Raw genomic sequence first — 25982 nt, 5'->3', positions numbered from 1 at the left:
TGGAAAGAAACTGGAGCGGTTTTTTTTTTTGGCAAGTGCTTTTTGGAAGCCTTAAAGGGACAGGGACCCCGGTGCTAGGGAGGCAGAGCAGCAGGATCGGTGAGCGGGTGCCTGGGACCAGCACCTGAGGACAAAGAATATCGCGCATTTTTCCCTGCGGAACCGGTGGGTGGGTGCCTGAGACCGGCGCCTGAGGACGGAGGAAATCGCGCGTTTTTCCCCTTTTTTTCCCCTCATTTTGGCGAGTGCTTTTTGGAAGCCTTAAAGGGACAGAGACCCCGGTGCTAGGGAGGCAGGGCGGCGGGACCAGTGAGCGGGTGCCTGGGACCGGTGCCTGAGGACAAAGAATATCCTGCGTTTTTCCCTGCGGGACCGAAGGGCGGGTGCCTGAGACCAGCGCCTGAGGACGGAGGAAATCGCGCGTTTTTCCCCTTTTTTTTTCTCTTTTTGGCGAGTGCTTTTTGGAAGCCTTAAACGGACAGGGACCCTGGTGCTAGGGAGGCAGAGCAGCAGGACCGGTGAGCGGATGCCTGGGACTGGCGCCTGAGGACAAAGAATATCGCGCATTTTTCCCTGCGGGACTGGTGGGCGGGTGCTTTTTGGAAGCCTTGAAGGGACAGGGACCCCGGTGCTAGGGAGGCAGAGCAGCAGGACCAGTGAGCGGGTGCCTGGGACCAGCACCTGAGGACAAAGAATATCGCGCATTTTTCCCTGCAGGACCGGTGGGTGGGTGCCTGAGACCAGCGCCTGAGGACGGAGGAAATCGCGCGTTTTTCCCCTTTTTTTCCCCTCATTTTGGCGAGTGCTTTTTGGAAGCCTTAAAAGGACAGAGACCCCGGTGCTAGGGAGGCAGAGCGGCGGGACCGGTGAGTGGGTGCCTGGGACCGGTGCCTGAGGACAAAGAATATCCTGCGTTTTTCCCTGCGGGACCGAAGGGCGGGTGCCTGAGACCGGCGCCTGAGGACGGAGGAAATCGCGCGTTTTTCCCCTTTTTTTTTCTCTTTTTGGCGAGTGCTTTTTGGAAGCCTTAAACGGACAGGGACCCTGGTGCTAGGGAGGCAGAGCAGCAGGACCGGTGAGCGGATGCCTGGGACTGGCGCCTGAGGACAAAGAATATCGCGCGTTTTTCCCTGCGGGACCGGTGGGCGGGTGCTTTTTGGAAGCCTTGAAGGGACAGGGACCCCGGTGCTAGGGAGGCAGGGCAGCAGGACCAGTGAGCGGGTGCCTGGGACCGACGCCTGAGGACAAAAAAAATCGCGTGTTTTTTCCTTTTTTTTTTTTTTTTTCTGTTCCCTCTAACATTGTTGCTGTTGTTGTTTTGGTTTGGAGAGTGCTTTTTGGAAGTCTTAAAGGGGCAGGACAGGACACTTAGACCAGAGGCAGGCAATCTGGGGATCTCTGGGCACTCTAACCCCCTGGGCAACAGGGAGCACAGAGGCCCCTTACAGGGATAAATAGCCTCCCGGCCGCTCCCCCTCCAACGGGGCTCCACCACTTTGGAGGAGCAGCCCCAGCCAGGCCACGCCCACAGCAACAGCGGAGATAAACTCCATAGCAAATGGGCAGGTAGCAGAAGCCCTGTCTGCACACAGCTGAAAAGCATAAGCTACTAGAGGTCGCTATTCTCCCAGGAGAGGAATGCCACAAACCAACAAGAAGGGAAGCTCTTCCAGCGGTCACTTGTACCAGCTCTGCAAGCTATCTCTATCACCTTGAAAAGGCAAAACTACAGGCAGACAAAGATCACAGAGACAACACCTGAGAAGGAGACAGACCTAACCAGTCCTCCTGAAAAAGAATTCATAATAAAAATCATGAACATGCTGACAGAGATGCAGAGAAAAATGCGAGAGCAATGGGATGAGATGCAGAGAAAAATGCAAGAACAATGGGATGAAGTCTGGAGGGAGATCACAGATGTCAGGAAGGAGGTGACAGAAGTGAAACAGTCCCTGGAAGGATTTATAAGCAGAATGGATAAGATGCAAGAGGCCATTGAAGGAATAGAAGCCAGAGAACAGGAACGTATAGAAGCTGACATAGTGAGAGATAAAAGGATCTCCAGGACTGAAACAACACTAAGAGAACTATGTGACCAATCCAAAAGGAATAATAATCGTATTATAGTGGTACCAGAAGAAGAAGAAAGAGAAAAAGGGATAGAAAGTCTCTTTGAAGAAATAATTGCTGAAAACTTCCCCAAACTGGGGGAGGAAATAATCGAACAGACCATGGAGTTACACAGAACCCCCAACAGAAAGGATCCAAGGAGGACAACACCAGAACACATAGTAATTAAAATGGCAAGGATCAAGGACAAGGAAAGAGTTTTAAAGGCAGCTAGAGAGAAAAAGGTCACCTATGAAGGAAAACCCATCAGGCTAACATCAGATTTCTCGACAGAAACCCTACAGGCCAGAAGAGAATGGCATGATATATTTAATGCAATGAAACAGAAGGGCCTTGAACCAAGGATACTGTATCCAGCATGACTATCATTTAAATATGATGGCGGGATTAAACAATTCCAAGACAAGTAAAAGCTGAGGGAATTTGCTTCCCACAAACCACCTCTACAGGGCATCCTACAGGGACTGCTCTAGATGGGAGCACTCCTAAAAGGAGCAGAACAAAATACACAACATATGAAGAATGGAGGAGGAATAAGAAGGGAGAGAAGAAAAGAATCTCCAGACAGTGTATATAACAGCTCAATAAGCGAGCTAAGTTAGGCAGTAAGATACTAAAGAAGCTAACCTTGAACCTTTTGTGACCACGAATCTGAAGCCTGCAATGGCAATAAGTACATATCTCTCAATAGTCACCCTAAATGTAAATGGACTTAATGCACCAATCAAAAGACACAGAGTAATAGAATGGATAAAAAAGCAAGACCCATCTATATGCTGCTTACAAGAAACTCACCTTAAACCCAAAGACAAGCATAGACTAAAAGTCAAGGGACGGAAAAACATATTTCAGGCAAACAACAGTGAGAAGAAAGCAGGGGTTGCAGTACTAATATCAGACAAAATAGACTTCAAAAGAAAGAAAGTAACAAGAGATAAAGAAGGATACTACATAATGATAAAGGGCTCAGTCCAACAAGAGGATATAACCATTCTAAATATATATGCACCCAATACAGGAGCACCAGCATATGTGAAGCAAATACTAACAGAACTAAAGAGGGAAATAGACTGCAATGCATTCATTTTAGGAGACTTCAACACACCACTCACCCCAAAGGATAGATCCACTGGGCAGAAAATAAGTAAGGACACCCAGGCACTGAACACCACACTAGAACAGATGGACCTAATAGACATCTATAGAACTCTACATCCAAAAGCAACAGGATATACATTCTTCTCAAGTGCACATGGAACATTCTCCAGAATAGACCACATACTAGCTCACAAAAAGAGCCTCAGTAAATTCCAAAATATTGAAATTCTACCAACCAATTTTTCAGACCACAAAGGTATAAAAGTAGAAATAAATTCTACAAAGAAAACAAGAAGGCTCACAAACACATGGAGGTTTAACAACATGCTACTAAATAATCAATGGATCAATGAACAAATCAAAATAGAGATCAAGGAATATGTAGAAACAAATAACAACAACACTAAGCCCCAACTTCTGTGGGACGCAGCGAAAGCAGTCTTAAGAGGAAAGTATATAGCAATCCAGGCACACTTGAAGAAGGAAGAACAATCCCAAATGAATAGTCTAACATCACAATTATTGAAACTGGAAAAAGAAGAACAAATGAGGCCTAAAGTCAGCAGCAGGAGGGACATAATAAAGATCAGAGAAGAAATAAACAAAATTGAGAAGAATAAAACAATAGCAAAAATCAACGAAACGAAGAGCTGGTTCTTTGAGAAAATAAATAAAATAGATAAGCCTCTAGCCAAACTTATTAAGATAAAAAGAGAATCAACACAAAAGTCTAAATAATAAATATAGACCTGAGTGCCATACTCAGTTCAAATTAACTTTCCCTAGTAGTAGTAGCAAAGCATCCACAGAGAATTCATAAATGAAATGGGTGTAGCTTTGTTCCAATAAAATGTTGTTTACAGAAGCATACACCGAGGTCTAATGTTTAATTTCCAAGTGTTGTAAAGCATCCTGTTATCTTGCTACTATTGATTTTTTAGCTTAATACCATTATGACCAGAATACATACTATGTGTAATTTCTTTTGAATTTATTAATGTTTACTTTTTGACCTAATATATAATATAGTCTCTCATGGTATATGTTCCATATGTGCTCGGAAATAACTTATATTCTGCTTTTCTAGGTAGGAGTGTTCTATACATAAATGTCCATTAGTTACATTTGGTTGGTGGTTACATTCTGATTCAGTTCTCTGACACCACCTGGGTGTCCTACAATTCAGTTCAATTTTGATACTAAGTACTAGAAGTTACTGAAGACCATATGGGTTAAGGGGCTCAGTTCCACAAAACTGCCCTGCTTTAAACTCTACCCATAAGCTCTGAGTAACCTCAAACCACTTGTAATTTACCTGGCTGGCTACAAATTTGGAGGTTCCTATATATAGGTTCAGTGATTTGTTAGAGTAACTCACAGCACTCATGAAAGTGCTATTCTTATTATTATTGTTTTATCTTAAAGGATATAAATGAACAGCTGGTGAAAGAGTTGGGTAAGTCTGTAAGGTTTACAAGAACAAGAGTTTCTGTCCTTATGGAGACAGAGGGCATGTCCCTCTCAGTACATTAATATGTCCATCGACCAGGAAGGTCCCTGAGTCTTGCTGTTCAGAATGTTTAATATCAAAGATTTCATTACATAGGCATGAGTGATTATATCATTGGTAACATCATTCAAGTAAAATCTCCAGCTCCACTCTCCCTGGAAGTTGCAACCCTCTCAACATATGCTTAGTCTTTTGGTGACTGGCCCTACTCTGAATTGGTCTAGGAGTTCCTCCAGGAGTCTCTTTGTGTTGTTAGCAAAACAGACATTCCTATCTCTCAGGAAATCCTAGGCTCTGCCAGGAACTAGAGATAAATCTGTACATGTAAAGATTTGTAGACCAAATATATTTTTTATTATACTGTAGTGGTGGTGTTCAGTTCTCTATAGTCTTGTTGATTTTCTTTTCTACTAATTTCTTTGATGCAGGAGTGATAAAGTCTCCAGTAACAATTATGGATTTGCCTATTTTTCCTTTTAGTTTATTAATTTTTGTTTCATATATTTTGATGCTATTTTACAGATGCATTCACATTTATAATTTCTTTGTAAATTAGCCCTTCTGTTTTTTTAAAAATTTTATTTTGGTATCATTAATCTACAACTACATGAAGGACATTACGTTTACTAGGCTCCCCCCTTCCCCAAGTCCCCCCCACATCCCCATTCACAGTCACTGTCCATCAACATAGCAAGATGCTGCAAAATCACCACTTGTCCTCTCTGAGCTGCACAGCCCTCCCCATGCCCCCCCACACACTATACATGCCAATCGCAATGCCCCCTTTCTTTTTTTCCCGCCCCTATCCCTCCCTTCCCACCTGTCCTCCCCAGTCCCTTTCCCTTTGGTAACTATTAGTCCATTCTTGGGTTCTGTGCTTCTGCTGCTGTTTTGTTCCTTCAGTTTTCTTTTGTTCTTATACTCCACATATGAGTGAAATCATTTGGTACTTGTCTTTCTCCACCTGGCTTATTTCACTGAGCATAATACCCTCTAGCTCCATCCATGCTGTTGCGAATGGTAGGATTTGTTTTTTTCTTATGGCTGAGTAATATTCCATTGTGTATATGTACCACATCTTCTTTATCTGTTCATCTACTGATGGACATTTAGGTTGCTTCCATATCTTGGCTATTGTAAATACTACAGCAATAAACATAGGGGTGCATCTGTCTTTTTCAAACTGGACTGCTGCATTCTTGGGGTAAATTCCTAGAAGTGGAATTCCTGGGTCAAATGGTATTTCCATTTTGAGCATTTTGAGGAACCTCCATACTGCTTTCCACAATGGTTGAACTAATTTACATTCCCACCAGCAGTGTAGGAGGGTTCCCCTTTCTCCACAACCTCGCCAACATTTGTTGTTTGTCTTTTGGATGGTAGCCATCCTTACTGGTGTGAGATGATATCTCATTGTGGTTTTAATTTGCATTTCTCTGATGACAAGCGATGTGAAGCATCTTTTCATGTGTCTGTTGGCCATCTGAATTTCTTCTTTAGAGAACTGTCTATTCAGCTCCTCTGCCCATTTTTTAATTGGCTTATTTGCCTTCTGTTTGTTGAGGTGTGTGAGCTCTTTATATATTTTGGATGTCAACCCTTTATCGGATCTGTCATTTACGAATATATTCTCCCATACTGTAGGATACCTTTTTGTTCTATTGATGGTGTCCTTTGCTGGACAGGAGCTTTTCAGCTTGATACAGTCCCATTTGTTCATTTTTGCGTTTGTTTCCCTTGCCCGGGGAGATATGTTCAAGAAGAGGTCGCTCAAGTTTACGTCTAAGTGATTTTTGCCTATGTTTTTTACTAAGAGTTTTATGCTTTCATGACTTACATTCAAGTCTTTGATCCATTTTGAATTTACTTTTGTGTATGGGGTTAGACAGTGATCCAGTTTCATTCTCTTACATGTAGCTGTCCAGCTTTGCCAATACCATATGTTGAAGAGACTGTCATTTCCCCATGGTATGTCCATGGCCCCTTTATCGAATATTAGTTGACTATATATGTTTGGGTTAATGTTTGGAGTCTCTGTTCTGTTCCATTGGTCTGTGGCTCTGTTCTTGTGCCAGTACCAAATTGTCTTGATTACTATGGCTTTGTAGTAGAGCTTGAAGTTGGTGAGTGAGATACCCCCTACTTTATTCTTCTTTCTCAGGATTGCTTTGGCTATTTGGGGTCTTTGGTGTTTCCATATGAATTTTTGAACTATTTGTTCCAGTTCATTGAAGAATGCTGTTGGTAGTTTGATATGGATTGCATCGAATCTGTATATTGCTTTGGGCAGGATGGCCATTTTCACGATATTAATTCTTCCTAGCCATGAGCATGGGATGAGTTTCCATTTGTTGGTGACCTCTTTAATTTCTCTTAAGAGTGTCTTATAGTTTTCAGGGTATAGTTCTTTCACTTCCTTGGTTAGGTTTATTCATAGGTATTTTATTCTTTTTGATGCTATTGTGAACGGAATTGTCTTACTGATTTCTCTATTAGTTTATTGTTAGTGTATAGGAAAGCCACAGGTTTCTGTGTGTTAATTTTGTATCCTGCAACTTTGCTGAATTCCGATATTAGCTCGAGTAGTTTCAGAGTGGAGTCTTTAGGGTTTTGTATGTACAATATCATGTCATCTGCAAATAGTGACAGTTTAACTTCTTCTTTACCTATCTGGATTCCTTGTATTTCTTTGTTTTGTCTAATTGCTGTGGCTAGGACCTCCAGTACTATGTTGAATAACAGTGGGGATAGTGGGCATTTCTGTCTTGTTCCCGATAGCAGAGGAAAAGCTTTCAGCCTATCGCTGTTCAGTATGATGTTGGCTGTGGGTTTATCATATATGGCCTTTATTATGTTGAGGCACTTGCCCTCTATACCCATTTTGTTGAGAGTTTTTATCATGAAAGGATATTGAATTTTATCGAATGCTTTTTCAGCATCTATGGAGATTATCATGTCATTTGTGTCTTTCTTTTTGTTGATGTGGTGGATGATGTTGATGGATTTTCGAATGTTGAACCATCCTTGCATCCCTGGGATGAATCCCACTTGGGCATGGTGTATGATCCTTTTGATGTATTTTTGAATTCGGTTTGCTAATATTTTGTTGAGTAATTTTGCATCTACGTTCATCAGGGATATTGGTCTGTAGTTTTCTTTTTTGGTGGTGTCTTTGCCTGGTTTTGGTATTAGGGTGATGTTCGCTTCATAGAATGAGTTTTGGAGTATTCCCTCCTCTTCTATTTTCCGGAAAACTTTAAGGAGAATGGGTATTATGTCTTCTCTGTATGTCTGATAAAATTCCGAGGTAAATCTATCTGCTCTGGCAGTTTTGTTCTTTTGTAGTTTTTTGATTACCGCTTCAATTTCGTTGCTGGTAATTGGTCTGTTTAGATTTTCTGTTTCTTTCTGAGTCAGTCTTGGAAGGTTGTATTTTTCTAGGAAGTTGTCCATTTCTCCTACGTTTCCCAGCTTGTTAGCATATAGGTTTTCATAGTACTCTCTAATAATTCTTTGTATTTCTGTGGGGTCCGTCGTGATTTTTCCTTTCTCGTTTCTGATTCTGTTGATGTGTGTTGACTCTCTTTTCCTCTTAATAAGTCTGGCTAGAGGCTTATCTATTTTGTTTATTTTCTCAAAGAACCAGTTCTTGTTTTCATTTATTTTTGCTATTGTTTTATTCTTCTCAATTTTATTTATTTCTTCTCTGGTCTTTATTATGTCCCTCCGTCTGCTGTCCTTAGGTCTCATTTGTTGTTCTTTTTCCAATTTCGATAATTGTGACATTAGACCATTCATTTGGGATTGTTCTTCTTTCTTTAAATATGCCTGGATTGCTATATACTTTCCTCTTAAGACTGCTTTTGCTGTATCCCACAGTAGTTGGGGCTTTGTGTTGTTGTTGTCATTTGTTTCCTTATATTGCTGGATCTTCATTTTGATTTGTTCATTGATCCATTGATTATTTAGGAGTGTGTTGTTAAGCCTCCATGTGTGTGTGAGCCTTTTTGCTTTGTTTGTACAATTTATTTCTAGTTTTATGCCTTTGTGGTCTGAAAAGTTGGTTGGTAGGATTTCAATCTTTTGGAATTTACTGAGGCTCTTTTTGTCGCCTAGTGTGTGGTCTATTGTGGAGAACGTTCCATGTGCACTTGAGAAGAATGTGTATCCTGTTGCTTTTGGATGTAGAGTTCTGTAGATGTCTATTACGTCCATCTGTTCTAGTGTGTTGTTCAGTGCCTCTGTGTCCTTACTTATTTTCTGTCTGGTGGATCTGTCCTTTGTAGTGAGTGGTGTGTTGAAGTCTCCCAGAATGAGTGCATTGCATTCTATTTCCTCCTTTAATTCTGTTAGTATTTGTTTCACATATGGTTGGTCCTCCTGTATTGGGTGCATAAATATTTATAATGGTTATATCCTCTTGTTGGACTGAGCCTTTTATCATTATGTAGTGTCCTTCCTTATCTTTTGTTACTTTCTTTATTTTGAAGTCTATTTTGTCTGATACTAGTATTGCAACACCTGCTTTTTTCTCTCTGTTGTTTGCATGAAATATCTTTTTCCGTCCCTTGACTTTAAGTCTGTGCATGTCTTTGGGTTTGAGAAGAGTCTCTTGGAAGGAGCATATGGATGGGTCTTGCTTTTTCATCCATTCTATTTCTCTGTGTCTTTTGATTGGTGCATTCAGTCCATTTACAGTTAGGGTGATTATTGAAAGGTATGTACTTATTGCCATTGCAGGCTTTAAGTCTGTGGTTACCAAAGGTTCAAGGTTAGCTTCTTTACTATCTTACTGTCTAACTTAACTTGCTTATTGAGCTATTATAAACACAGTCTGATGATTCTTTATTTCTCTCCCTTCTTATTCCTCCTCCTCCCTTCTTCATATGTTGGGTGTTTTGTTCTGTGCTCTTTTTAGGAGTGCTCCCATCTAGAGTAGTCCCTGTAGGATGCCCTGTAGAGGTGGTTTGTGGGAGGCAAATTCCCTCAAGTTTTGCTTGTCTAGAAATTGTTTAATCCCTCCTTCATATTTAAATGATAATCGTCCTGGATACAGTATTCTTGTTCGAGGCCCTTCTGTTTCATTGCATTAAGTATATCATGCCATTCTCTTCTGGCCTGTGGGGTTTCTTTTGAGAAGTCTGATGATAGCCTTATGGTTTTCCTTTCTAGGTGACCTTTTTTTTTTCTCTCTGGCTGCCTTTAATATTTTGTCCTTGTCTTTGATCTTTGCCATTTTAATTATTATGTGTCTTGGTGTTGCCCTCCTGGATCCCTTGTCATGGGAGTTCTGTGTATCTCTGTGGTCTGAGAGGCCATTTCCTTCCCTAGTTTGGGGAAGTTTTCAATAATTATTTCTTCAGAGACACTTTCTATCCCTTTTTCTCTCTCTTCTTCTTCTGGTACCCCTATAATGCATATATTGTTTCATTTGGATTGGTCACACAGTTCTCTGAAAATTCTTTCATTCCTGGGGATCCTTTTATCTCTCTCTGCATCAGCTTCTCTGCGTTCCTGTTCTCTGGTTTCTGGTCCATTAATGGTCTCTTGCATCTCATCCATTCTGTTTTGAAGTCCTTCCAGAGCTTGTTTTATTTCTGTATTCTCCCTCCTTAGTTCTTGCATATTTCTCTGCAAGTCTATCAGCATGGTTATGAGTTTTGTTTTGAACTCTTTTTCAGTAAGATTGGTTAAATCTATCTCCCCAGGTTCCTTCTCAGGGGAAGATGTAGAAGATGTCGAAGCTGTCTGGGTTAGTCCTGTCTGGATCAAATTTTTTCGCCTTTTTATGTTGATAGGTGCAGTGGAGTGCTATTGACGCGTCTATCAGCTGAGAGAGTTAAGACTCTTTCCACTTGGCTCCTGGCCTTTCTTTATTGGGACAACTACGACCCCTAGTGGTTTGTGTTGGACAATTGTATGCAGGTTGGGCCTCTGTATCTTGCCCGGTCGGTATGGAGGAAGCTCCCTTCCTGTGTGCGTGACCAGCCTCAGGCCGCTGCTCTGTTATGGCGGGGACCTGGCGGGGTAATGGATGGGAGGCTGTTTGGCTGTTTACCTCCGTGAGGGGTCTCAGAGCTGTTGCCCAGGGGGTTAGCGCGCCCAGAGTTCCCTGGAATTTCCAGCTGCTGGACTGTGACCCGGGATGCTTCCTTCCAGCTGTGGAGTCCCTGTCCCTTTAAGACTTTCAGAAAGCACTCACTTTTCTTTGTCACAGGGGCACCGGTTTCAGGACCCACTCAAAGGTCTTTCTGTCCTGTTTCCCTAGTTTCTAGCACCCCATGCATGCACTGTGTCTGCACTCTGGTGCAGATGGCTAGGGCTGAGTGTTTAGCAGTCCTGGACTCCCTCTCCCTCCCTGCTCCAACTCCTCTCCTCCCGCCCGGAGCTGGGGTGAGGGGCCCTCGGGCCCCACCGGGCTGCGGCTTGTATCTTACCCCTTTACCAGGTGCTGGGTTCTCGCAGGTGTGGATGTAGTCTGGCTGTCATCCTGTGTCTTCTGGTCTCCCTTAGGATTAGTTGTATTGTTGTATTTTCAAAAATATATATGTTTTTGGGAGGAGATTCCCACTGTCCTACTCACACTGCCATCTTGGCTCTGCCTCAGCCCTTCTGTTTTTATGTTTTATTCCCCTTTATCTCTGGGGATTTTGTTTGCTCTGAAGTCTGCACTGTCTATTATCATAGATAGTTCATCTTTCTTTTGAACGGTGTATGCATGGTATATCTTTACCCAGTCCTTTGCTTTTTAAAATCTATAAGTAAGTTTATAATGATATTTATATCATAAAAAGAAAACACATGAAACTCACAAGTTATACAAAGAAAGTGAAAAATAATTTTCAAAAGTAAGGCAAAATTTAAAGATTTAATTAAAGAGTTAACTATCAAGTAGACAACTTTACTTCCTCTAAATTCCACTTTGTCACCCACTCTGAATTATAATTGAACAATGGCTCTCTCTTCAGGAGGTCCTGTACAGGAATCTTGGAGACTAATAGTTATATTTTGATATGAGTTGAAGGTTAGTGATGTATTTCCATGTAGTAACTAATGCTGCCTTAATATGAAGTCACAGTCTGCTTTGGAGTAAAATAGCTGTAAATTAGTGTTCCACCAGGCTACAAAAAATGTCACCAACATTTTACTGATGCATGCAGATGTGTTAGGATTAAACTGCTATTTAGAGAGCAAAGAGAATTGCAGCAGAAGAGGGCATCCCTTTGCTTTTAACCTACAAATATAATTTTTGAAGAGAGTTTCTTACAGAAATTGTATTCATCTTGATAATCTCTGCCTTTTCAGTGATACGTTTAGTCCATTTATCTTTAAAGTGATTACAAATATACATGGATTTAGGTCAACCATTTTATTTGTTTTATGTTTATGCCCTTTGTTTTCATTCTTCTGTTTCTCCTTTCCTACTTCTTTTTGGGTTATCTTAATGTGTTTTGATATTGTACTTTGTTTCATCTTTTTTACTCTAAATCATATGTTTTTGTGTAGTTTTTTTAAGTGCTTGCTCTAGGGTTTATAATACACCTACTTAATTTTTCATAGTCTCCTAGAATTCCATCACCACTCCAAGTGGAATGCAGAAATCTAATCACCATATATAGGTCTCTTTACCATTTTGCCTTTTTGTTGTAGTAGTCTTATGACTTACATCTATATACATTAAAAATCCTGATACTTCCATTCTTCTATTGACTCAATGCAGAGACATTTAAAAAAATTCTGTAATTGCATTTTTTACTTGCAAAATTTCCATCAATTTTTTATGTCTTTTCTTTCTTCACTGAGACTTTATATATCTTTCCATTCTTATCTAGGATGTTCACTTTTCACTTCTTAGAAGATTTTTATGGTAGTTGTTTTAAAATCTTTGATAAGTCCTAAATTTGCCATTTTAGCATTTGCATACACTGATTTTCCTTTCACATGTAGGTTGAGGTTTTCCTGGTTCCTTACTGGCTTGGTAATTTTGGATTGTATCCTTGACATTTAGAATATTATGAGACTTCAGTCTTATTTGAATTCTGTAGAGAATGGTGATATTTTAAAATTTTAGCCACCCAGATGTGTTCAGGTTGCAAGTTCTGACTAGTCTTCCATATGTTTTGGTTTTAATATTAGTTTAGTTTTCAAAGCCTTTGAAATGATACTCAGATCTCTTCCAGATGTGTATCACTGAGTGGACAGTCTGGAACCTGTTCAGTAGTTCTAAGCCTTAGTTCAGTTCTCAAAGTTAGTGGTATGCTGTTTAATGTCTGATCTTTTAATGATGCTGAGATTGATCAGTGAGTCTAGGTATTATAGTCTCCTCCATCCATTATTAAGTTCTAAACCAATCGCCTTTTTACCTAAGACTTTTGGCAGTCATTGGTGGTCATCGCATAGATTATTTCATTAGGTGTTGCAGAATGGAGAATTTTAAATTCTGGAATCATCAACTATTTGTTTTCCTCAAAATACAGTTAATACTACAGGAAAGGCAAAGTAAATGCTTGATTTCATTTTTCCTTTTATTTATATTTAGAGTAGGAATTAGTGCTCTAGCAGGTATTTTTAATGTCTAATAAACTGTTTTTGAATATCATGAAGTCATGGATTATTATGCATTTCATATGTTTCACTTGATTATAATCATTATTCCTTTGGTTGTCAAATTGTCTTACCTTAAACCAGTGTGAGCCCCTTTCCTTCCTCTTGGCTTCTGTGTCTCTTTAACTTGACTCCATTATCTTGGACAAAGTTGGATTTACCATGAAGATAAAGTAGCTTAAAGTTCAGGGTTTTTTATTTGCACAGATTTCTTAAAAGGCTTTGGGATCAACCTTTAGTAATTGATCATCTAGATTTTGTAAAATTTACAAAAGTGAGATTTTTAAGGGCAGGGAGCCCACTTATTATAAAATTCTGGCCCCACAAAATCTTGATCCCTATTTTTTTGCGTAGTCCATGCTTTCAAGCACAGCAAAATTCTAGGCTTATCTTTTATATTTCCTGCTGCAGTTTTGGAAGTAGTCATTTCTCCAAGGAGCTTTCATTCCTTTTTTTTTTTTTTGAAGGAAATGTCTTTGGAATCTTGAGTCTGGATACTAGAGGTGCCTAATGCTACTGGGCTGCATTGCAAAATACATATTTTAATAAAGATTCTATTTTTTCATGTTTTCTTCTATGTAAGATTTCAGGATTTTTATTTGACTTCTTTGACTTCTGTATCTCTTTATACTGAAAATGTTGATTCCAATGACTTAATAAAATCACTTACTTGCTGTGTCCTACAATATGTCTATAACAGTTTTGAAATAACAATTGATAGCACTTCTAACAATAAAACGACTAAATGCAGTTTTAAGATTTCTTTGTGGTTCTTTTATTCCTTAAGATATATCCTACTAAGGATATACAATCAAAGAGTACTATATGATTAAGCCACTTGAATTATGTTCTGTGTTCTTTTGTCACAAACTTGGAATACAGAGGGTTATTGGTTTCAGTTTGTTTTAAGTTTTTAGAGATTGTCCCCTATTTTTAATATTTGTTTTTTCTTTTCTGATTTAATTTTGTCTTTTGATTGTCTTGATGGAAGGGGCCCCCACTGAATATCTGAACAAAATGCTAAATTTATTCCTCTATGCAAAGGAGAGCTGTGAAGGTTAGAGTTCAGAGCTTGATGAAGTGGGAGTATTTAGGAGGAAGTGGTTGAACTTTGTTTTGTTATGCAAATATAGTTATGGCATGTAGCTGTTACTGACTGGTTGACTTTCTGAAGTGTGGTCACTCATTTGAAGCTATTATCATTGATAGGCTGGAATGAGTTTAAAGCTAGTTCTCATACAGTAGCCACTATTGCTATTACTATTCGTACTTTCTTGAATTTGGAGTAAAAGAATTTTTTTTCTCATATGTAAAACAATGATTTTTGGCTCCAAAACCAATACTGTATTACAAGATAAATTCATAGAAGTCTGATTTCCATTGTTATCCCCTCCATCCTGTTTTCTCCATTTTTTTTGAGCAAAGGGTGGCAGTCTGCAGGTCAGATTTGGCCACCTACCTCTTTTTGTAAATAATGTTTTGTTGGAACACAACCATACTTATTTATGTTTCATCAGTGGCTTGTTTTGCACTAAAACAGCAGAGTTCAGTTGCCATGACAGAGATTATATGGCTTGCAAAGCCTGAAATATTTATTATCTGCCTCTTTACTGAAAACATTTACTGATTCTCTGCTATAGAGAATCATTTCACTGCATTTTGGCTTGTCCTTCCTTTTTTTTTTTGACTTTTTTCCTCCAAGCTCTTTACTATTCAATCAAGACAGCTGAAACATACTTAAATCTAGACACCTTTTAACTTCTGTTACCCACTAACAGTTTAGTATTACATAATTAAAAATTAACATATTCTAAATTTGGAGTCTTTAATACAAATTGTTAAGGGAGTTACGTAACTGTTCAGTAAATTATATCAAGCTATCACACTTAAGTTTCTTATTCACCTTTTTTTTATTAAGGTATCACTGATACACAATCTTATGAAGGTTTCACATGAGCAACATTGTAGTTACTATATTCACCCATATTACCAAGTCCCTCCTACACAGCCCATTGCAGTCACTGTCCATCAGTGTAGTAAGATGCTATAGAGTCACTACTTGTCTTCTCTGCTATACTGCCTTCCCTGTGCCCCTTCTACATTGTATGTACTAATCATAATACCCCTTATTGTCCTTCATTTTTAAAAAAATAAATGCAAATCCATTAATATACTTAACATTTAGCCTCCATTTACACAAAAGGTAACATACCATAAACACTACCGTGTATGTATGTATATATATGTATATATGTGTGTGTGTATGTATGTGTGTGTGTGTGTGTGTATATATATATATATATATATTTTATTTTTTTTACTTAGCAGTGTATCTTGAAAATCACTATTTCAATTTATCTTATTCCTAGACTTAGTACTCTTACATAGATAAACCATTTTCTATTCAACCAATCCTCTTGATATTAATTTTCACTAATCTGTTTTGATGATAAGTAGTCTTATAGTAAAAAGCCTTCTAAAGAAATCATTTCACATTTTTGCCATTGTATCTTTGGGACAGATTCCTTGAAGTGGAATTGTTAGATTAGAGTTTAAGTATATTTTAGATTATGCTGATATCACCAGATTCCCCTCCATTGGGCCTATACCATTTCTTTTTTACTGTGATAAAGAACACAGAACTTAAAATTTACCTTCTTAATCATTTTTTAATGTACAGGTCAGTAGTGTTAAGCATATTCACATTGTTGTGAAACAGATTTCTAGAACTTTTTTATCTTGCAAAACTGAAATTCTATTCCCCATTAAACAACTCCCTTTCCGCCGCCCCCCCCTCCCATCCTGGTAATCATATCTACTTTCTGTTTTTCTATGATTTTGGCTACTCTAGGTATCTCATATAAGTAGAACCACAAGAGTATTTGTCCTTTTGTGATTGGCTTATTTCACTCAGCATAATGTTCTCAAGGTTCATATATGTTCTTGCGTGTGACAGGATTTCCTTTTTTAAGACTGAATAATATTCCGCTACGTATATACCCCATGTTCTTTATCTGTACATATGTTGATGGACATTTGGTCTGCTCCCACTTTTTTGGCTAATGTGAATAATACTGCTGTGAACTTCAGTGTATAAATATCTATTTGAGACCTTGCTTTAAATTTTGGGAGTATATATTCAGAGGTAGAATTGCTTAATCATGTTAAGATTTGTATGTTTAATAATTTTTTTGAGGAACTGCCATACTATGTACCATAGTGGCTGTACCATTTTACCTTCCCACTAACAATGTACAAAGGTTCCAATTTCTCCACATCTTCACTAACACTTGTTATTTTGTTATTTTACTTTGTTTTGTTTCTTGTATAGTAGCCATCCTAATGGGTATGAGGTGATTCTCATAGTTTTGATTTGCATTTCTCTAATGATTAGAGATGTTGAACATCTTTTCCTACCCTTGTAGGCTATTTGTTTATTTTATTTGGAGAAATATTTATTCAGGTCATTTGCCCATTTTTTAATTGAATTATTTGATTTGTTCATTGTTAATTGTTCTTTATATATTCTAGATAGTTTGCAATTATTTTCTCCCATTCCATAGGTTGTCTTTGGACTTACAAAATTGTTTAAAATTTTGATGAAGTCCAATTTCTCTGTACTTCTTTGGTTTGCTGTGCTTTAGGTGTCATAGCTAAGAAATCATTGTCAAATCCAGGGTCATGGGGATATATGCCTATGTTTTCTTCTAGAGTTTTGTAGTTTTAGCTTTTCCATTTAGGTCTTTGATCCATTTTAAGTTATTTTTTATAAATGATGTTAGGTATATGATGTTAGGTAGAGGTACAGATTCATTCTTTGTGTGTGAAATATGTAGCTGTCCAAAAACTGTTTATTAAAACAGTGTCTAGATCTTTTTAATTTATACATCTTTTGTTTTTTACATTTAATATAGAATTTTGCAAACATGCACAGAAATAGGCAGTATAATGGATTCTCATGTACCCATCATACAGTTTACGAAGATTATAAAAATTGTTCTTACCTCATGTAATCCTTCACCTCCAACACCTTTCCACGACGAGTGACTAAGGCAAATCCATTTTCATCACTTTGTACATTGGTAGTTTATATATCTAACAGAAATGTTTTCTAAACATAACCACACTACAATTATTACACCTTACAAAATTACCAGTTATTCCTTAATATTGTATCATATCCAGTATCTACTCATTATTTTCTGTTTGCTAGTTGTTGCCTAAGGTTGATATATGCCTTATATTTTGTGTGTGTATTGTAAGCTCTTTTATTTTCCATTTCATTTGTTTGCTGGAGAACCAGTCATTTTGTCATTTAGGATCTCCAGCATCATGAATCTACCTCATTGTAACCTCATCTTGACATTTAACATGTGCTTGTATTCTCCTTATTTTTGTAAACCTATAAGTCTAGAAGTTTGATTAGGTTTAGGTTTGATTGTTTTAGGCAAGAGACATAGGTAATATTGGGAAATTTTGTTGTATCTTATCAGGAATCACTTAGTTTCATTGTCCTGCTTTTTAGTGATATTAAGAATGATGAATGGGTCACAATGAGATACCACCTCACACCAGTTAGGATGGCCACCATCCAAAAGACAAACAACAACAAATGTTGGCAAGGATGTGAGAAAGGGGAACCCTCCTACACTGTTGGTGGGAATGTAAACTAGTTCACCTATTGTGGAAAGCAGTATGGAGGTTCCTCAAAAAACTAAAAATAGAAATAACACAGGAATTCCACTCCTAGAATTTACCGTAAGAATGCAGGAGCCACTTTTAAAAAGACATATGCACCCCTATGTTTATCACAGCACTGTTTACAGTAGCCAAGAAATGGAAGCAACCTAAGTGTCCATCAGTAATTGAATGGATGAAGAAGATGTGGTACATAAATACAGTGGAATATTATTCAGCCATAAGAAGAAAACAAATCCTACCATTTGCAACAACATGAATGGAGCTAGAGGGTATTATGCTCAGTGAAGTAAGCCAGGCAGAGAAAGACAAGTACCAAATGATTTCACTCATATGTGGAATATAAGAACAAAGGAAAAAAAACTGAAGAAACAAAACATCAGCAGAATCACAGAACCCAAGAAAGGACTAACAGTTACCAAAGGGAAAGGGACTGGGGAGGATGGGTGGGAAGGGAAGGAGAAGTGAGGGGAAGAAGAAAGGGGACCTATGATCAGTATGTATAATATGTGTGTGGGGGCACGGGGAGGGCTGTGCAACACAGAGGAGACAAGTAGTGATTTTACAGCATCTTACTACGCTGATGGACAGTGACGGGGTATGTGAGGGGGACTTGGTAAACAGGGGAGTCTAGTAAACATAATGTTCCTCATGTAATTGTAGATTAATGATACCAAAAAAAAGTAAAGATCCATTTTCAAAACTAACTAAAACTAACTAACTAACTAACTAACTAATGGAACAAAACAGCAGCAGACTCATAGAACCCAAGAATGGACTAACAGTTACCAAAGGGAAAGGGACTGGGGAGGATGGGTGGGAAGGGAGGGATAGGGGGATAAGGGGCATTACAATTAGGAGACATAATTAATGGGGGCCACAGGGTAGGCAGTGTAGCAGAGAGAAGACAAGTAGTGATTCTACAGCATCTTACTACGGCTGATGGATAGTGACTGTAATGGGGTATGTGGTGAGGACTTGATAATGGGGGCAATCTAGTAACCACAATGTTGCTCATGTAATTGTATATTAATGATACCAAAAAAGAAAAAAGAATGATGAATGGGTTCAGCTTGGTCTTTCCATATTAAAGTTCCCTTTCACCTTTTGGCTTTAGCAGACCATTGATCGTCTTTGACTAGATTCATTATTTAAACAGGGATTAGAAAATGGTGATTTTCTAATTCCATCATTTCTTCTGCATTTATTGGCTGTGATTATTCTCTAAGGAAAATGTTGCCCTCATCGTCTCTCTTGTTTCCATGAAATACTGTTTATACCAGACAGGCAGGATAAATGATTGATTCTACTAATTGACCAATTTTCAGGATAATGAGTTGTGCACTAGCAACCTCCAAAACTAATCAGAGAGGAATTTTTTTCTTTTTTTAAAATTGAAGTATCATCGACATACAATCTTATGATGGTTTCATATAAACAACACAGTGGTTTCAACATTCACCCATATTATCAAGTCCTCACCCCTTCTACTGCAGTCACTATCAACTTAGATGTTATAATCATTAACTGTCTTGTCGGAGATGATACTGCTTACCCGTTGACCTACCTATATTGTGATTGCAAATTATAGTTCCGCTTAATCCCCTTCTCCCTCCCCACATCCCTCCTAACCCCCTCTCCTTTGGTAACAACTGGTCCCTTCTTGGTGTCTACTGCTCCATCCATGTTGTTGCAAATGTTAAGATTTATTTTCTTTTTATGGCTGAATAACATCCCATTGTGTATATGTACCACTTCTTTATCCATTCATCTACTGATGGACACTTAGGTTGCTTCCATATCTTGGCTATTGTATATAGTGCAGCAATAAGCGTAGGGGTGCATATGTCTTTTTGAATCAGGGATCTTGTTTTCTTCAATTAAATTCCTAGGAGTGGAATTACTGGGTCAATGGTATTTCTATTTTTAGTTTTTTGAGAAACCTCCATATTGTTTTCACTAATGGTGAACTAATTTACACTCCCACCAACAGTGGAGGGTTCCCCTTTCTCTGCATCTTCACCAGCATTTGTTGTTTCTTGTCTTTTGCATGTTGGCCATCTTTACTGGTGTGAGGTGGTATCTCATTTGTGGCTTTGATTTGCATTCCCCTGATGATTAGCAATATGGAACATCTTTTCATGTGCCTGTATTACTTCTTTGGAGAAATGTCTGTTCAGGTCCTCTGACCATTTTTTAGCTGAGTTATTAGTTTTTTTGATGTTGAGGTGTATGAGTTCTTTATATATTTTGAATGTTAACCTCTTATCAGAAGATTCATTTATAAATATATCTTCCCATACTGTAGGATCCCTTTCTGTTCTGCTGATGGTGTCCTGTGGTATATAGAAGCTTTTAGTTTGATGTAGTCCCATTTGTTCATTTTTGGTTTTGTTTCCCATGCCCGAGGAGATGTGTTCAGGAAAACAGTTGCTGATGTTTATATTCAAGAAATTTTTGCCTATGTTTTTATATGAGCTTTATAGTTTCATGACTTACATTTAGGTGTTTGATCCATTTTGAGTTTACTAATTTTGTGTATGGAGTTAGACAGTAATCTAGTTTCATTCTCTTACATGTAGCTGTCCAGTTTTACCAACACCATTTGTTGAAGAGGCTGTCTTTTCCCCATTGTATAGCCATATATCCTTTATTGTACATTAATTGGCCATATATGTGGTTAATATCTGGGCTTTCTATTCTGTTCTTTTGATCTGTGGGTCTGTTTTTCTGACAGTACCAAATTGTTTTGATTACTGTGGTTTTGTAGTAGAGTTTGAAATTAAGGAGCATAATCCCCCATCTTTATTCTTCCTTCTCAAGATTGCTTTGGTTATTCAGGGTCTTTTGTGGTTTCATAGGAATTTTAGAACAGTTTGTTCTAGTTTGTTGAAGAATGCTGTTGTTATTTTGATAGGGATTGCGTTGAATCTGTAGATTGCTTTAGGCAGGATGGACATTTTGACAATATTAATTCTTCCTATCCATGAGCCTTAGATGTTTTTCTACTTATTGGCATTTTCTTTAATTTCTCCCCTGAGTGTCTTGTAGAGCTTTCAGGGTATAGGTTTTTCACCTCCTTGGTTATATTTATTCTTAGGTATTTTATTCTTTTTGATGCAATTGTAAATGGAGTTGTTCTCCTAATTTCTCTTTCTGCTAATTCATTGTTAGTATATAGGAATCCAACAGATTTCTGTGAACTGACTTTGTATCTTGCAACTTTGCTGAATTCAGTTATTACTTCTAATAGTTTTTTGGTGGAGTCCTTAGGGTTTTCTGTGTATAATATCATCTGCAAACAGTGACAGGTTAACTTCTTTACCAATTTGTATGCCTTTTATTTCTTTGTGTTGTCTGATTGCTGTGGCTAGAACCTACCTCCAGTACTATGTTGAATAAAAGTGGTGAGAGTGGGCATCCTTGTCTTCTTCCTGATCTTAAGAGGAAAAGCTTTCAGCTTTTTGCAATTAAGTATGATGTTGACTGTGTGTTTGCGCTGTTATCTATGATGTTGACTGTGTGTTTGTCATATATGGCCTTTATTATGTTGAGATACTTACCCTGAAGAGCCATTTTGTTGAGAGTTTTTATCATGAATGGATTTAGATTTAGTCAAATGCTTTTTCAGCATCTATGGAGATAATCATATGATTTCTGTCCTTTTTGTTGATGTGGTGTATGATATTGGTTGATTTATGAATATTGTACCATCCATGCATCCCTGGAATAAATCCCTCTTGGTCATGATGGATGATCTTTTTGATGCATTTTTGAATTAGGTTTGCTAATAATTTGTTGGGTATTTTTGCATTTATGTTCCTCAGGGATATTGGTCTGGAATTTTCTTTATTTGTGGTGTCCTTTAATCTGTTAGTATTTGTTTTATATATTTAGGTGCTTCTATATTGGGTGCATAGATATTTATAATAGTTATATCTTCTTTGGACTGACCCCTTTATCATTATGTAATATTGTTCCAAATCATTAGAGTCACCATTCTTTTATATGCTCAGATTGTTTCATCTTAGGCAATAGTTGCCTATCATTTCCTTTTGACTGGTCTGTGGTAGTATTGTTAATATTTTTGATTTCTGATTTGACAAGATGTCCCCAGTTCATTGTGTAGTTTCCTGTGCTAAATCTGGAATAAGCCATTTCTCCAAGGAACCCTGATTTTTTTCAGTGGGAAATGATGTTCAGAGTACACAGTCTGGAGGTAGGAGTGCTCATTCCTGCTGTGTTGTCATTGCTTTTAGGCACCTTCAGGCCAGTGCTCATGCCAAATCTACTATAATGTCTCAATAGTCTGATACTTGTTCTGTAGTTGACTCCGAGGGGCATTTCCTGGGAAAAATATTGAGTTCTTGTGTGTTCATAACTGTTTTCTTTAACCTTGAAGGTTAGTTTGTCTGGATAGAACATCCTTGACTCACATTTTAGTTCTTTGGGTATTTAAATATATAATTCCATTGTCTGCTATTATAAGCTGTTTGTGCCAATGTCTGTTATCTGTCTGATTTTTTTTGCCTTATGAATAATTTGGAATTTCTGCACAGATGCCCAGTGAATTTTTTCCTTTGAAGCTCATTAGTTTTACTAGATTGTACCTATGTATTGACCTTCTGTATTTTGTGCTTACATGCCTTTTATTTATGACTTACTTTTTAAGTTAAAATTTTTTTTCTTTCTTTTTTCTTCCTTATTTTTACAGCATCTTTTTTCATATCTCTTCTAGTTGTCTTCATTTATTTTTCTTTCATTTCTGATCCTTTTGGGGTTTGCTCAGATTTCTTTGTAGTGTTTCCTGTTGCCTAGTACTATTATTTAAGAGCTTTTCTAACTATGATTTTATGCTGCTTTAAAGCTTCTTCTTACTTCCTTTAGTTTGTTTTGTAATTTTAGGTCACAATTTCCATCTTCTTTAGGACATGCTTTTCTGCTGTATCTTCATTTTCTATAGGTATGCTGTTCTTATTACCCTCTTTTTCTTACAATATCATTCTGTTTGGTTTGATCAGTAGTCCTTTTCTGTGGCTCATGTTTATTTCATATGCATTATAAGTGCATTATGTAACATTAAAATTTTATTAGTTTTGATCATGTTAAGCTCTAAGTTACAACCTGTTAAACTATAAGCTGTTGTAAATTAGGTACCGTGTCTTTTTCTTTAGCAGTATGTTGTATTTCTAATCGTGGTCTGTCTAAATCAACTGCCATTGACACCTTGCTTGTCCTACAGTCTAGCAATATCAGTTATTGTGAATCATATCTGTGTTGTAACATAATGTCTTTGTAATATCTAGCTATTCCACTGGGCATTTGTAATGGAAAGTTAAGTACTTTTTTTTTATATGGGCTGAACTGAGTTTGTAGGGTTTTCCTGCATTTTCCAAGAAAGCAACCTAATTAATGTATAGGATTAGTAGTGCTATTCGGTGATGGAATATTTTAATTAGCTGCTGTTTCTTTTGTTTTAGGTTAAATGGAAACCACCCGTGGGAGCTGGATGCCTGTGTAGCCATTCTACCACATCAGTGAATTGCAATGAGTGGAGGAGGAGAGCAGCCGGATATCCTCAGTGTTGGAATCCTGGTCAAAGAAAGATGGAAAGTGGTAAGTATACATCCCAGAGAAAGAAAGAAAAATTGAGTATGTGTGTGTGTACATACAGGGGTATAATTTTTGGTAACTTGATAAAAACCATATTTCATTAAGAAATAATATGCATATTGTTTATGTGCCTAAAGCGTTTTTTTTTTTCAGTTATTTTCCTATGATTAAGTTCTGTTTCTACCCTAGTTCTTATTCTTGCTTCCTACAGTAGTAAATTTTCCTAACCTCTGATAGCTAATACTGAACAAGGTAAGTAAAAATATACTTAGGGAAAGAACAAATGAAAAAAAGTATAGTACAATTAACTGCTCATTCTTATTTTTTTTTTATTGAGGAAAATTATAAGTATACATAAAAATAGAGTGATAAAATGAAACTCCATGTACTCATGCCCTAGTTGAAACAGTTATCAATTTATGGTCAATCTTTTTTCATCTCTTTAACCTCCCTTCAAGTATATTTTGAAGCAAATCTTTTACCTTAGCATGTCTTCTATAATTATTTCAGTGTCTATTTCTAAAAGAAAAGGTATGTTTTTAAAGTGTAGTCATAATATCATTATCACACCTGAAAAGGTAAACATTTCTTAATATCATTAGGTATCCTTCCAGCTTTCACATTTTCCTGATTGTTTTGTGAATTATTTTTAACAGTTTTAGTCAAATCTAAATAAAGTCTGGATATTGCAGTTGGTTGATATCACTTAAGTTTCTTTTAATTTATGGGTTCCTTTTCATCTCTTCTTTTTTCCTCACACTTTATTTATTGAAGCAACTAGGTCATTTGCCTCTAAAATTTCCCACAGTTTGTATTTGCTTCCATGTGGTGTTACCATGTTTCTCTGTCTCATGCATTTTATAAAAATTGTCAGTTATATGGAGAGGCTTGATTAGATCTGTGTTCAGGTTTGTTTATTGAGGTGGGGGCATTTTTTTCCATAGTTATTGCTAGTTTTCAATAGGAGGCATATAGTGACTTATTGCTCATCACTTTTGTGGTGTTAGCACTATTGAGCATCATTGTTAATTCATTAGGATTGCAGATTGGTGATATTCTGTCATTCTTTCATTTATTAGTTGTCTATAAAGAGAAATTTCCCATCATTCACTATTATAGTGAGATACAGTTTGATTAGGAAAACAGGATAAATGCTTGATTATATTTCTTAATTTATCATTTTTCAAAATAATGAATTAGTTCCTTAGCATCTTTTGAAAGTGACCAATGAGACTTTTAAAAAGTATATAAAGTTAAGAATTCATAGCTTTCAATATATTTAATGTGTCAGTCCATTGTACTTATTATCCTTAATAATCCTCAAGTTGTCTCATTTGACTAAGGTCACACCCTTCAAGTTGTTGCATGAGTCCTGTTAACATGATCCTAATAGTCTTTAGATGGCTTCTTTGCCCTAGACTTGGAATCTGCCATCTCTCCTTCTCTTAAAGGAACAATTGTTGTTTTGGATATATTTAAATTTATTTTATTGTTGCCCAATTTTTGTTAATCACAGTTTGTTTCACTAGCAAGTTTAGCAAAGCTTTTGTAGTAGTTTCCTTTATCTGTTAACTGATTGATAAAAGAAGATTCTTCCTTTAGAAATAAAAATTTTTGTTTCTGTGGTACAGTGTTTTACTGATTAGGCAAGTTAGCAGGCTTTGGAAATTTACTTGAGTAAATATAAGAAAAGAACTTTGTTATCATTGTGGACTAGTGCAGGGAGATTCCAACATTTGTAATTTTCTATGTAAATTAGGCAAGTGCTTTGGTGAGCAAGTGCTTGTATTAAGTGCTATGATAAGGTTGGCTGTTCTCCACTAGGCATAGGTGGCAAACCAGTCTATGCTTGGCATGGTTTCTCTGTCCTGATAATTAGAGCTAATATATGTACAAAACATGTTCCCCAAATTTGGGGGGCATAGGTGGCCTTTTAATAAGGAATCACAGGCTCATTGTAAGGATGGTGTTTGAATTATCTATCATTATGTAACAAACTATATCAAAATTTAGAAGCTTAAAACAATAATTCATTTTGCCTACATTTTTGTGGATTAGCAATTGAGGAAGAGTTTGTCTCTTAGCCATGTGACATGAGTAGAGTTGGTTGGATTGGAAGATTCACTTCCAAATGGCTTGTTTGGTACTTTAGGAGTCTTTAGTTCCCTTACGCCCCCAAGCTGGGAGTTTATTTTCTAGGGCCTCTCTGCAAGGCTATGGCTTCTCAGGATGGTCAAACTTTCTGCATGATGGCCAGCTCTTGGGAGACAGGAAACAGAAATTCAGGGCTGGTTGAGGACTATTCTCAAAACTGGTGCAGGTTACTTCA

General features: G+C 37.5%; 1 protein-coding gene across 1 annotated transcript in view; it reads left to right on the top strand.

Annotated features, from left to right (window-relative positions):
* The window catches only part of TTBK2 (tau tubulin kinase 2), a 210033-nt gene that overhangs the window by 35705 nt on the left and 148346 nt on the right, over positions 1 to 25982 (top strand). Inside the window, exon 2 of the mRNA XM_037018911.2 lies at positions 23521 to 23656. Coding sequence (XP_036874806.2) covers positions 23588 to 23656 — 69 coding nt within the window. The 5' untranslated portion in view covers positions 23521 to 23587. The remainder of the gene's footprint in view (positions 1 to 23520; positions 23657 to 25982) is intronic.

The sequence above is a fragment of the Manis javanica genome, chromosome 8 (genome assembly GCF_040802235.1).
Source record: "Manis javanica isolate MJ-LG chromosome 8, MJ_LKY, whole genome shotgun sequence".
Taxonomy (NCBI): Eukaryota; Metazoa; Chordata; class Mammalia; order Pholidota; family Manidae; genus Manis; species Manis javanica.
This window is presented reverse-complemented; position numbering and strand designations above follow the sequence as displayed.